This window comes from Montipora capricornis, unplaced genomic scaffold, assembly GCF_036669925.1.
Source record: "Montipora capricornis isolate CH-2021 unplaced genomic scaffold, ASM3666992v2 scaffold_496, whole genome shotgun sequence".
NCBI classification, from domain to species: Eukaryota; Metazoa; Cnidaria; class Anthozoa; order Scleractinia; family Acroporidae; genus Montipora; species Montipora capricornis.
The window spans coordinates 25,001-37,500 of record NW_027180234.1 but is presented as its reverse complement, the minus strand read 5'-3'; the positions used below and the strand labels follow the sequence as shown (position 1 = coordinate 37,500).

The 12,500-nt window shown below is 40.5% G+C and overlaps 2 protein-coding genes across 3 annotated transcripts in view; one reads left to right on the top strand and one right to left on the bottom strand.

The window, feature by feature from the left end:
- LOC138036673 (lambda-crystallin-like) overlaps positions 1 to 4,660 on the bottom strand; it is a 27,233-nt gene extending 22,573 nt beyond the window's left edge. The window contains exons 1-3 of the mRNA XM_068882791.1: positions 4,550 to 4,660; positions 3,009 to 3,056; positions 580 to 607 (exon numbers count right to left, since the gene is read on the bottom strand). Coding sequence (XP_068738892.1) covers positions 580 to 607; positions 3,009 to 3,055 — 75 coding nt within the window. The 5' untranslated portion in view covers position 3,056; positions 4,550 to 4,660. The remainder of the gene's footprint in view (positions 1 to 579; positions 608 to 3,008; positions 3,057 to 4,549) is intronic.
- Positions 4,661 to 4,953: 293 nt separating this feature from the next.
- The window catches only part of LOC138036672 (tumor necrosis factor alpha-induced protein 3-like), a 9,496-nt gene continuing 1,949 nt past the window's right edge, over positions 4,954 to 12,500 (top strand). The window contains exons 1-4 of one of the 2 annotated variants that reach the window (XM_068882790.1): positions 4,954 to 5,024; positions 5,155 to 5,733; positions 7,541 to 9,732; positions 11,490 to 11,994. In XM_068882790.1, the coding sequence (XP_068738891.1) occupies positions 5,307 to 5,733; positions 7,541 to 9,732; positions 11,490 to 11,994 (3,124 nt within the window). In that variant the 5' untranslated portion in view covers positions 4,954 to 5,024; positions 5,155 to 5,306. Of the gene's footprint in view, positions 5,025 to 5,154; positions 5,740 to 7,540; positions 9,733 to 11,489; positions 11,995 to 12,500 lie in introns of those variants that run through there. The other variant, XM_068882789.1, reaches the window with a different exon arrangement.

Here is a 12,500-nt window from a genome sequence, read left to right as displayed (position 1 = left end):
AAATTGTCTTCTAACTTGGCCACGAGCAGCTATATACATGTTGTTGCTGGAAATGTCATTTCTTAGCTCCTAGATTTCAAAATTTTCTCAGGGAGTATGTCACTGCCCCTTTCTTGCCACTGCCGCCTACTTCACAAAATCAGCCACTTACTAAAATTATGTGTAAAATCCCATTTTCTCCAAAAAAAAAGAAACATTCATTTGATAAGTGGCACATGTACAGGGTGGCATGCAACAAAAAAAAATGGTCATGCCTAGTGGGATTTCTACAATTATTATTGGTCCAGGAGCCATTTATATGTAAAGAGCGTGGAAAAGTTTATATAAGTGAATTTCTATCTAACTCAAATTGCATCCACATCCTTACTGTGCATAATGTAAATTCCTACACCATTAGATTGTTGATGTTACTTTCTCTGAGGGTTTTCCTAAAGGATGATGATGAGCAAAATTATTCCTTTGATAGAACCATAACTATTTCAAATTAAATTCAAGGGTGCCAATTGCTTTACTATAATAATTCAACTTCTCCCATTCTGTAATTACTAGATGCCGAATACATTTAAACTTTGAACTTACCACTGACCAACATCTTCCAATCAATCCACTGTTCAATACATGCAAAAGACAAAAGGAGGCTGAAGTTAGCCAGCTGAACTGATGAGCATTACATTAATTAATTTTGTCCAGCAATAAATCATCACAGTTCTAGCAAGTAAGCAACTTTGCAAAGGAGATGAAAAAATCCAGGCTAAAATGTGACAAAAACCCAAGACCATGTGTTCGTGCTGTACATTCATAATGCTCTTCAACTGGGCTATCATGATATTTATAGGAAAATTCACCACCTGATGAGGGAATTCTGCATTAAATTTCACGCGAAAAATCACATGAATCGCGAAGCAATTAATGAGTGCAATATATCGCCTTTTCAAGTAAACATGGAATTCATGAGTCAGGTGGTGATCGAATCTTCCTTGAATCGCATAGCATTTTAAAAATGTCCTTGGTTGAATGTTGCAGTATTCGGTAGGCACTAAAAAAGCCATTTCAAGTGACTGAATTAACTGTTACCTGTCATTAATAGCCAACAAATAGGAATCAAGCCAAATTACAAATTTAAAGATTATGCATGTTTAACAAATCTTCGTTTTTTTGAACTTTTACAGAGGGTCTATTTAACGTTGAAAATCATCAAACTGAATGCACTGGGAGCTTAATTTTAACATCAGGTATTTCACCAGCACAATTCATGAACTCAGGAAAAGCTCTTTGACAGCAGCAGAAAGAACTAGGACAATGTGCATCCAAACAAACAATGTGTCAACTCAACAAATGCGCTGGAAAGTTGTTTGCCTCCAAATATTAAACAGTTACTCGATTCTCTTCCTTTAGTCATTTTTTCTTTTGCGATAGACTGCTGCCGATTCCTTGTGCTTGTATTAGCGTAAGCTAGCGGCTTCTTAGAAAATATCTTTAAAGGAAATCATACCAGTAATTAAAATCAAATATTAAAGGAAAATCTTTCATCTCCTCCCTTCAGTCAGGCTTTTGCTTTGGAAACCGAGACAATGTTTTTGAAAACATAATAATTTTTAAATAAATACCGGGTAATGCTTCTTATGTTGCTACAGTGCAATATCAGTCAGCCTTACTTTTAAGTCACAATTCCACAAATTAACACAAGTCTGACATGTCAGATCAAATGTTGGTTTTTGAGGACTGGGAAAAGACAGAGTACCAAGAGAAAAACCTCTCAGAGCAGACAAACTCATCCACATATGACAAAGAGGCTGGGAATTGAACCTGCACCGCATTAGTGGGAAGCGAGTGCTCTCACTACTATGCCAGCCCTGCATCCTTGCAATTCAGGGGTTTAGTTATAATAAGTAAAATTTGAAGTTGGTACTTGGTTTCAATGAGTATAAAAATAATTATTATAAGCGACTGTTGTCATTGTCAAAATGAATTTTAATCTTAGGTCTGAAAGAACCTGTCTTTGATTACTTCAATTTATGGAAAAAAGTAGCCAACGTCTCTGAGCGAAGTAGCCAACTTGAAGGTTTTTCGTCAGTGAGTTGTCAGTACTTTTTGAAACCACTAGTATGGTAACGGAGAGGAAAGGAAAGGAATTTTATTCAAGTGTTTAGTTGTTCTAGCGCTGGAGCACTAATTGGGGACAATGTAAACTGAAATTAACAATTAACACAATTCAAGTCAAATGTTGGTCTTTAAGGAGAGGGGAAATCAGAGCAACCAGAGAAAACGTCTCAGTGCAGAGTAAAGAACCAACAGATTCAACCCACAGGATATTATGTTGCCGAGTCTGGGAATCCAACCCAGGGCAAATTGGTGGGAGGCAAGTAACTCTCACACTGCACTATCCCTGCACCCCTGATAATTCGTACAGAGAAATTATATAAAAAAATATGTTTGCAATTATTTAATTATGGCTTCATGAATAATACATTTGGCTAATTTACCGATCTCTCACATTTTCATTCAAGCACAGGATACTCAAGGACAACACTGCTGACTGAGATATCATGATAGCACACTTGTTAAAATTAACAAGGGTTTGATCAATAACTATTGAACATTCATGAGAATATCATTTGGCTATACCTCCACCTTTTGTAACTATAACCGTAACAGAGTACAATGTACATGTAACATTTTACATAAATTATGACTTGTAAGTTTAAAGTAAGTGCAGTTGGTTGCAAAGTATCTTCAAGGCATGTTAAGCCTCCACAAAGCTGAATGCAAATTTCAACTTCACAAATCAGATTGTTCAAACAAACTGGAATTCCTAATTACATGCTCTCAGGAATCAAAGTAGGGAAAATCAGAAGACAGATTGGCATCACAATCTGGCAAGAAGTAATTAACTCGAAAAAAAATCTGACAGCCTTGCATTGTCAATGGACCGGTCTGATTTTCCCATTGCTGGTGCAACAGCAGATTCTGAACGTGTTGGTTAGTAACAATCAATCAAATGAATTAACCTGCCAATAATTGCCACTTTTCCTTTGCTGGGAAGTGGAGAAGTCATCCTGTGTTGAAAAATGTAAACAAAAATAAATTTGTCAGCATATCAGATTCCTGCAGAGTTAGATGGAGGAAAAGGGCCAGACTTCGATTAAGCAACATCACTTGATTTTATTCAACATACATCCTGCATCCACCTCCACCCCCTTCCCCCAAACAAAAGGTTACAACTATAACAAAACAACAAGAACACCAACAACAACTATGTCAAAATGAATGTGGCGCACAGTCCAATGTTTGACTATTGGTTTAAGCATTCTGGTGGTTTCACAGCTTTCACTGGTCTAGCTGTGGTGACTTCAGGACTTGGGGTGGAGAGAACTGGGAGGGGCACAATCTTTAGATGGGGTTTTAAAGGAAGTTGCTGTTACTGATGTCTGCTGAGCTGGGGATATCTTTGTGGTCAGAGGCCTTAATACTCTGTTCTTGGCTCTGGCTCTGGAGTTGTAGTAGAGTATAAAGAGGCCCTGAGCAGTGTCTGACATTTGCAGACTGCAGACTGCAGACAAATAGTGCTGATAAACAGTATTTAAGTCTAAACACCCATTTCAAATAGCGCTGATAAAGAGTATTTAAGTCTAAGAACCCATTTTAAAACGGTTAGCTTTCAATAATTGCGAAAGCTAACCGTTTTAAAATGGGTTCTTAGACTTAAATACTCTTTATCAGCGCTATTTGTCTGCAGTCTGCAGACTGCGGGGTGCAGGAATGCCGCAGTGGTGAGAGCACTCGCCTCCCACCACTGTGGCGTGGGTTCGATTCCCGGACACGGTGTCATATGTGGGTTGAGTTTGTTGGTTCTCTACTCTGCACCGAGAGGTTTTCTCCGGGTACTCCAGTTTCCCCTCTCCTCAAAAACCAACATTTGACTTGATTTACTTTCATTGTTCATTTCAGTTTACAGTGTCCCCAAGACTAGAACGACTAGACACTTAAATAAAGTTCCTTTCCTTTCCTTTCCTTTCCTTTTCTGCAAATGTCAGACATGCACCGAGCCCTGCGCCAGGTTAAATTAAAAGCACCCTAATCATTATATTGCTAAGAATAAGGATTGTTATTGCAATCAAAAATCCAAAAGGCAAAATTTAATATAACAATAGTACGATTCAGTTTCTTGTTAGAAATTAGGGGTAGCCCATGGGCCTGGACCTTGAATCTCGCGGGGACATGCATATTTTCTATCTGTTCCCCCAGGAGTGCGAAATGCGGTGCTGAAAGAAGTTGAGCATCTTTCAGCTGCGGCCCGTTACTAGAAAACCTTCATGCTTTTTTCTCTTTGCTCTCATTTGATCGATTTTACTTTTATTGTTAATTACACCGGACTTGTCGGGTACATTGATATAAATAAATAAATGAGTCATTTAAGAAACTGATAAGATTCTACCCGTCCTGGATTGTTTTCTTTCTACTCATTCACTTTGTTTCTACTTCATGAGGCATGTGCCACACAGCACATGCATCGAGGAACAAGAAAACACATTTATAAAGTAATAGCTACCTATAATAACTGACAACAAACAAGCCCCGTTCAGCGTCAATGTCGGGTCCGGTACCAAGAAACTTTCCCTTTCTTACACTTCAGGAACAATGACGACGTAATATTTCTGTTCGATGAGCGAATCCACTTCCTTGTTACTAGGGCCGGGAGAGATAAGTCTGTGTTTGAAAAAAAAAATCACTCAGGATGAGAAAGAGACTCCATAAGGGACAGAATAAAGGCAAAAACAATATGAAAAGAACTTCTTACTCCTTCAATTGCTTTTTCACCGAACCCATTCAATAATATTTCAATTAAAAAGAAAGAAAGCCTATGCCTACCCTGGATAGTTGAGATTTATTTCAAACAACACGGGTGGAGATGGGTTTTCCCCTCGGGAAAAGTCCCGGTAACGAACTATTTCAACTGAACTTTCTGCCTTCGTTGGTTGTTTCACTTTGTCAGGGGACTTTTAGCGCAATTTTCAACGGAAAAGGTAGCTTGTTTTCAAATTTATTTGAAAGGAGCTTTCAACCAAGGTTTGAAGTTTACTATGGACTAGATTTAATTAATTACGTGAACTATATTTCTCAAAATTCCTGACAGGAAGTTACTTCCTCTTTCAGCCGTGTCATAAGAATCGTCATCGTGAAATTGCTTTGAAAGTATCTGAACGTTCAGACCATCTTCTAGTTAACTATATTCCTGCTGAAGTTGCGGATACAAAATCTGAACGTTAGACGGATTATCAACATTAGTTAATTGGTTTTCAAAGAAGATGGCTGCCTGCTTCCAACCTCCTAGCCATCTGTTTGAACGCAACATTTCTCTAAACGACCTGGATTTGGCCTTGGACGTACGAGAAATTGTCCGTAAAGATGTCGTGGTACCAGAAGAAGCCACTAAGCACCGCCATCTTGGTGATTCAACTAAGTACTCCTTCGTTTTGCCATCACTTCAAAGCCTCGAAGATGAATTTCGTAAATTTGTGTTCAGCTTTCTTGTGGATGGTCACATATTGAGGGAATTGGAGACAGCCAGGAGGCTGAATTGGTGTAGCTCGCTGTGTCGCATGGTTACCGTTAACACTTTAGGTGATGGTAACTGCCTAATGCATGCAGCTTCCATTGGAATGTGGGCTGTCAATGACCGTTATCAAACCTTGAGAAAGACTGTTTATGAGGCACTCGTGGAGGACTTGGAAGGTACAAGTAAGTTAATTCAATGGGAGAGGTAAATGAGCCCCCCCCCCCCACAAGATGAGGTCCATCAGAATTCAACTGCTAGGATTCCTCGCACAAAGGCATCGACAAAAAAGAGAGGCGATAGGAAAGGTTTTTTCAAAGAGTAATCCGGCTAGGAATCGTACTAGAAGGAATCTACTCACCCATACCCCGAGGTAGGATCGTAAATGCAACGTCCCATGGTCAAGGGATTTCATTGCAGTTTTTGTGGTACCCCTTCCTTCGTCTTTGCTCCCAAGCTACATCTATTTAATGGCACATTTTATTATTTCTTGTTCTACAGTACAGTCTCTCTGTTTTGCAGTATGAGCTCCTTTGACCTCTTGGACTACCTTGACCCATTTAATTTGATTACCAAAAGTTTTGGTTGCATGTCTCTTGGTGTATACTATAAAGTGATAAAATTCATTTACCAGGGCCATAAGAGCCTTCAAGTTGCAAATCATTTTAGCTTGTCCTACTGCAACAGTACATGTAGTTTCTTATGTTGAATACTTAGGATTACCCAAGTTTCTGTCCATGGATGATGGCAGAATTGGGCAAAAAATGGGAATTATGGTACTTGTAGAGGACCTTATTATAAAGGGAACTGATGTGTGTGATTATAACAATGCCTAAAACAGAAGTGATGATCAACAATGCATCATGATCTAAACATAGTTGTTTATGCGAGGTCTGAATAGGCCATTTTCATTTTTTAAAATAAGAAAAACTAAGTCAAAAACATCACGGTATTAACCTCAAGACTCTTTCAGAGAAATGCCTTTCCTTGCGTGGTGAAAGCACTCATTTCAAAACAACAGTGGAGAGCAATGGTGAAATTCTCTCTCTCATACAGGGCTTCTGATAGGTCATAGAAAAAAGTCATTTTGCGGGATTTTCAGGGACAAATAAATTTGCCAAAAAAACGGCTGATTTCGCTGGAATTTCCTTGGCCAATTTTGCTGGTAAGCGATTGGTTTTGCACTGATTTAACGAACGTTTTTAATGAAAAAATACAGCAATTTTGTCAATATTTTTTGGGGGGGGGGGGGTGGGGAATGATGAGCTTTAGCCTATGCCATAGCAACAGCAATAGAAACTTATCAAATGAATGTTGCCTTTACTAAACTGTCAATTTTGCAGGAAAATTTGAGTGTTAGGCAGTGCGGTTTGCTATTTGTTTTGACCATGAGGTTCCTTTTAAATAACAGAGATCATCATTTGCTCTTTCAACATCAATGCGCCCAAGAAATGCTTCAATGGCAAACTGCATGCCCAGTTTTTCGCAACAATTACTGATAATCTATTTTAAGAACGCCTAGTAGTTTTGGGATGTTGTTTGCTTATTGCAGTGACAAAGTTTCAAGAGAAATTTGTAAGTTTATGGCAAGCAAACAGTCCCAATAGCCAAGATAAGTTTTGAATATGATGTACCAACAAGTGTTTGGTAAGATTAATATTTCTGGAGAATTTTGGGTGTTTTTATGAATTCACGGATTTACCTGAATTTCGCAGCTCTGCGACCACACAGAAATATCAGAAGCCCTGCTCATGGAATTAAAAATAAACTGTCTTTGCAAACCACCTGTCAAAAGTTTTGTGAAACGCACTGTAACAGTTACAAGTTTGACGTACTAATTTTACAGAGAACAATGCGTTTAATAGCTTCAGCACCCTAATAATTATATCAAATACTAATAATAGTAATATACAAGGTTATCTTGTAAGTAAAGGAAAGTTTCCATTCAATCTGGTGTAAATATGTTTTTCCTGGTTTTGTTATAAGGTTTCTACCACAACCGTTGGAAAGCTGAAGAACACCGTCAAGTGTTGACGCAAACTGGTGGATTTGAACGAACAGAGCAGCAGTGGGCCCATGAATGGGAGGAAGTCATAAGGCTAGCATCGCAGTCTCAATATCCTTATGGTGCCAGTGGTGCACAGTATGGAAGCCTGGAAGAAATCCATATTTTTGTCCTGGCAAACATCTTGCGTCGGACCATAATTGTGGTGTCAGATGAAACGTTGAGAGGACATTTTGATGAATCATATGCACCAATTAACTTTGGAGGCATTTACTTGCCACTGTTGTGGGACTCCATTGACTGTGTAAAAAGTCCATTGGTCATTGGTTATGCTGATGGTCATTTTACAGCAGTTGTCAGCATTGAAGATGGAAAATTAGACCTTGGTGTCGAAAGTGGGTCAGCGCCAACCGTGGCTAACTGCATCCATGCAGTGCCACTGGTCAAGTTTGATGGAACCCCCTTGCCTGTTCATTTTCTGTTTGATTATGAAGAGCCTATGGCAAGTGACCGTCTGCGACAGTACTTGGACTGTGCTAAAGTCCCTATGACAAGCAATTCTGGTGAATTGAGATCTAGCATTGTTGTTGCAAAGCTACATTTTGTTGAGCAGCCTCCTTGCATGAAAGGTCTTATCCAGAGGTATTTTGCAAAGGCTAGAGAGGAGTACCAGCGCATGTCAAAAAGCAGGCAGAAGAGGCCACAGTTTCAGCCAGGCATACAACAACTACCTCCTCAGTTTGTCCGTTGTAAGACTCAGGGGTGTGAATTCTTTGGATCTACAGAAACTGGCTATCGCTGTTCCAAGTGTTTAAATGAGTATCTCAAGAGTGTGGGAGCAGCTAGTCAACCAAGTCCACATGCTCCTGCTAGGCAGCTTTCGACAGGGCAGCAAAAAGGAGGCTCAAAGGCCAATTCAGCCACCACATCCATGAATCTCCCAATTTCAACCTCCAGGAAGTGCGGCACCACTGGTTGCAAGTATGCAGCTGTCCCTGAGCAAGGTGGCCTTTGTGAAAGATGCTTTGATGCTGAGAGAAGTGCTGAAGAATTAGCAGCAAGCATTAATGATGTCCATTTGGCAACTGCAACTCCATGTGCAAACCAAAGGAATGGTTGTCAGTTCTTTGGCCTGCCAGAACATCATAATTTGTGTTCCAGATGCTACAGAGCCTTCAGTCTGCAAATGGAGAACAGTCTGGGTGTGGGTTCCCCCAATGGATTGCCCCCCAGTAGTCCAATAGCAACTGCAGCTGCTGGTTTTGTTCCCTGCCAGACTCCAAGCTGTAATTCTCCTGGTATTCCAGCCTTGTATGGCATGTGTTTTGTCTGCTACACAGGATGCATCCACAATTTTATAAACTCAGGAGGAAGATTAGTGGGAAATTCTGCTTCATCCAGTGCTCGGCCTGCTTCCTTGCCATCACCTCCACCAGATGTCACCAACAGAAACCAGGCACCTTTTGGAGCAGCTGCTGGAGAGAAAGGGGTGCTGTGTGCCTCTCCTGGTTGCTTAAATGAAGGGGTGTTTCAGTTCAAAGATCTGTGTGAAGAATGTTACAGAGGGAGATCAGCTGTGTCTTTGCAAATGACAAACAACCGAGGGCCAGTTTCATCCATGGCACAAACAGCAGTTACATGTAGTTTTCCAGTGATGCAACCTCCTCCAAGCACTGTGACAGCAACACCATCAGTGGCACCAACTTATCAAATGGCATCAGGTTCATCAGGCCATCAAGTGGCATCAGCTTTATCAAATCCCTCATGCCGACGTTTTGAAGGTCAGGTCCAAGGGTCTTCATTGGGTAGTTCTGAGGTGCGATCTCAGTGTCCATTGTTGCCACTAGATGCGATTACTACAGCAGGCTCGACAGTACCAAGGACATCTCAAGCACAAAGACCCCTTTCTGGGGCAAGCCAAAAAACCGGGCCAAAAGCTGGTCAGGTTGCTGTTGCTTCAACTGCTGCTGCTGCTACAGTTGTTTCTACTGCACAGTCTACCCAAGCTGCAAAAAATAAATGTGCAATGGGATGTGGTGTACCAGCAGTTGAGGATAATGGCCTTTGTCGGATTTGCTATGCAAGGGCCTTTCAGCTTGAATTAAGCAGGGAACCAGAGCCAAAACCATCCAGACAACAAGGAACAACAGCATCTGCTATCCCTGGCAATAAGGTAGGGGTCTTTGCAGTTTGTTGGAGTGAACAAGTATGTATGCACTTGAAAGCTCTTTCTCAGAGATCTTTAACTGTGAGAATGAAGAAAATCCCGACCATTACATTTCTCCATGAGAACGTGATTTGAGTCACTGAACGAATTTGGAATAAATTTCACTCGTTTTAGGCAATTTATTTAATAGGCGACAAATTCTTTTTGACTCTGTCAGCTTTTCTGGGACCAGTTCATAAAGAAACGAAGAGGTAGATTTTTCCAGTCGCGACGGGTTTGAAAATGTAAAACATTTCCGGTTCAATCTCGGAAACGCAATGTAATGTAATCTGAAGGTTTTTGCGTATAAATATAAATTTTCCAGCTACTCATCATGTCATTACTTTGAATCGAACTCTACCCTTTATGAAATTGCAATTTGTTGCACTTGTATCCTTGTTTATTTACAAGGAACCACTTGCTTCTTACATTCTTTTAACCTGAAGCTCATGACCTTTGAAGCGTTTAATTCTGGTTTAGTTGTTGTTTTTTTTTTTTTTAGTTTAAAGTTTCCTTATTTGGATGTAACGTAGTGCGTGCATTTTCCCGCGAGTGCAGCTTCGATCATATTTTTCCCAATATTTGGGTAATTGTGAAGAAGAGCTCCCCAAAAAACCTGTCAAAAACTGTCGGCCGACAGTTGGGCAACAGTCGGCCGACTGTTGGCCGACATTCGGCCGACAGTTGACCGACAGTCGGCCGACAGGTTTTTCGGAGAGCTCTTCTTGACAATTACCAATATTTGGGCATAAAATTGGTGTCCTAAAATGGCCAGCTTTGTTCCAAGGAAAAGAGTTGCAAGTTACACCCTTCAAGGTCATGTGCTTCTGTTTTAACTTATTGGTTTATGGTTTGGAGTCAAAAAATTTGTGATGTCGCAGGTGCATGGTTTAGTGTTGTTACTGGAGATTTCTATACGCCTTTATTGTTCCTACAGTATATGTGTTTACTTTATTCAGGAGCGGGGGTGGCGCAGTAACTAGTGAGAGCACGCGCCTCCCACCATTGTGGCCCGGGTTCGATTCCCAGACTCGCCGTCATATGTGGATTGAGTTTGTTAGTTCTCGACTCTGCACAGACAGGTTAAATCTCCGGGTACTCCGGTTTTCCCATCTTCTCGAAAACCAACCTATACTTTCATAGGACTTAACTGAAGAGAGTGTGATGTGAAGTGCTAAGCTTCACATGACACTCTATTCACTTAACTCTATTCAAATATAAGTGCTACACGGCCAACGTTTGCAAAAACCTAATCCTCCCTTGTACTTATACTTTGATAGAGCGACTTTCATATGACCTTGAAAAACAAACGTAGAAACTGAACGTAAACAAAACTGCAAAACATTTTGATTGGCTTATCGAACAAAAACAAACGAGCGAATTTTCATTGGCTTAGCGAACGCGGATGCAAACAACGTCATCTTCCCTTGAAACTTTCTGGAAAGTTTCGCTGTGGCGTCATTTGAAGTGCAGTAATGTGATTGGACAATCGAACCGTTTACTACCCATATTAGGAATTCCTTGGCAGGAATAAAGGAGAAGCTTTGTTTTAATCTTGCCAAGCATTGGTCCGTGAAACAAATTACGAACACTTTTTCAAGGTCATTCTCATGCGAAAGTCGCTCTATCAGTTGGTTTGATTTAATTTCTCTTCAGTGTTCCCAATTAGTACCCTAGCGCAAAATGCATTTGACAATTAAAATTCATTGTTATTTCTTTCCCAGGTGAAAGCAAGAACCGCTAGTGTCCCTACCAGTCCCAGTAGAACCCTGCAAACAACTGAACCAGTAGCAACAGCTAAGAAGGCTGGGGTCAAGAATCCACTGCCATGCACCACTCCAGGGTGTCTAAATTTTAGTATTCAGGGAGTAGATGGCTTATGCGAGGAATGCCTTCGCAAAAAGGGAAATTCTCCCTTGCTTGCCGAGTCAGCGCCACAAAGTAACAATTCCCAGGGCTTCAACAGTGGCTTTGTTAGTCGTCCCGTGGAACAAAATCGACATTTTGACAGCATTGCAGCCGGTCCACTCCATCCACCCGTTCAAGTCTGCCAGACTCAAAGTCACTTGTATCGATCAGAAGAGGCTGCGCGTTTTGGCGGAAATGTTCATGGCATGAAATGCCGTCAAGAAAACTGCACATTATTTGGAACACCAGAGACGAATGGTTACTGCTCTCGGTGCTTTTTGGAGAGCACAATACCTCAGTCAGGACCATTCTCAATCCCAGGTGATGTTATGACTATTATTATTGTTGTATTTATTTATTTATTTATTTTGAATTTCAGCTTCCAGCACCAGATACGTCTTTCACGTGTCAGTCCTTTATATCAAATTAACGAATTACCAACTCTGATGAAAACTAGAGAACTGCAATGTAAAATTTATAATGGGCATGTCTTAAATCTGGTCGTTCTTGACGAGTTTTACCTCGAGTAACACGCCAAGCTATCAGAAAGTATGAAAATCCTGCGCATAAGCAACTTGCTAACTCGACAAATCCTTAGCTGAAATACTTGCATAGTGTTTTCGTAACCAATGCAATGAACAATGGCGCAGAAGACTGTCAGATTTGTCTCTGCGAAATTTCGTTTGGCGGAGGTAGGGGGTGGTTAGGAGAGATTTCACTAAATGGTTTCTAACTAAAAACATTGCTTAACGTAACATTTATTTCACAGTCATTCATCCTCACTTTCAAGAGTAAAAACCAATCATTTTGCGTGCTAGTTTTAACTT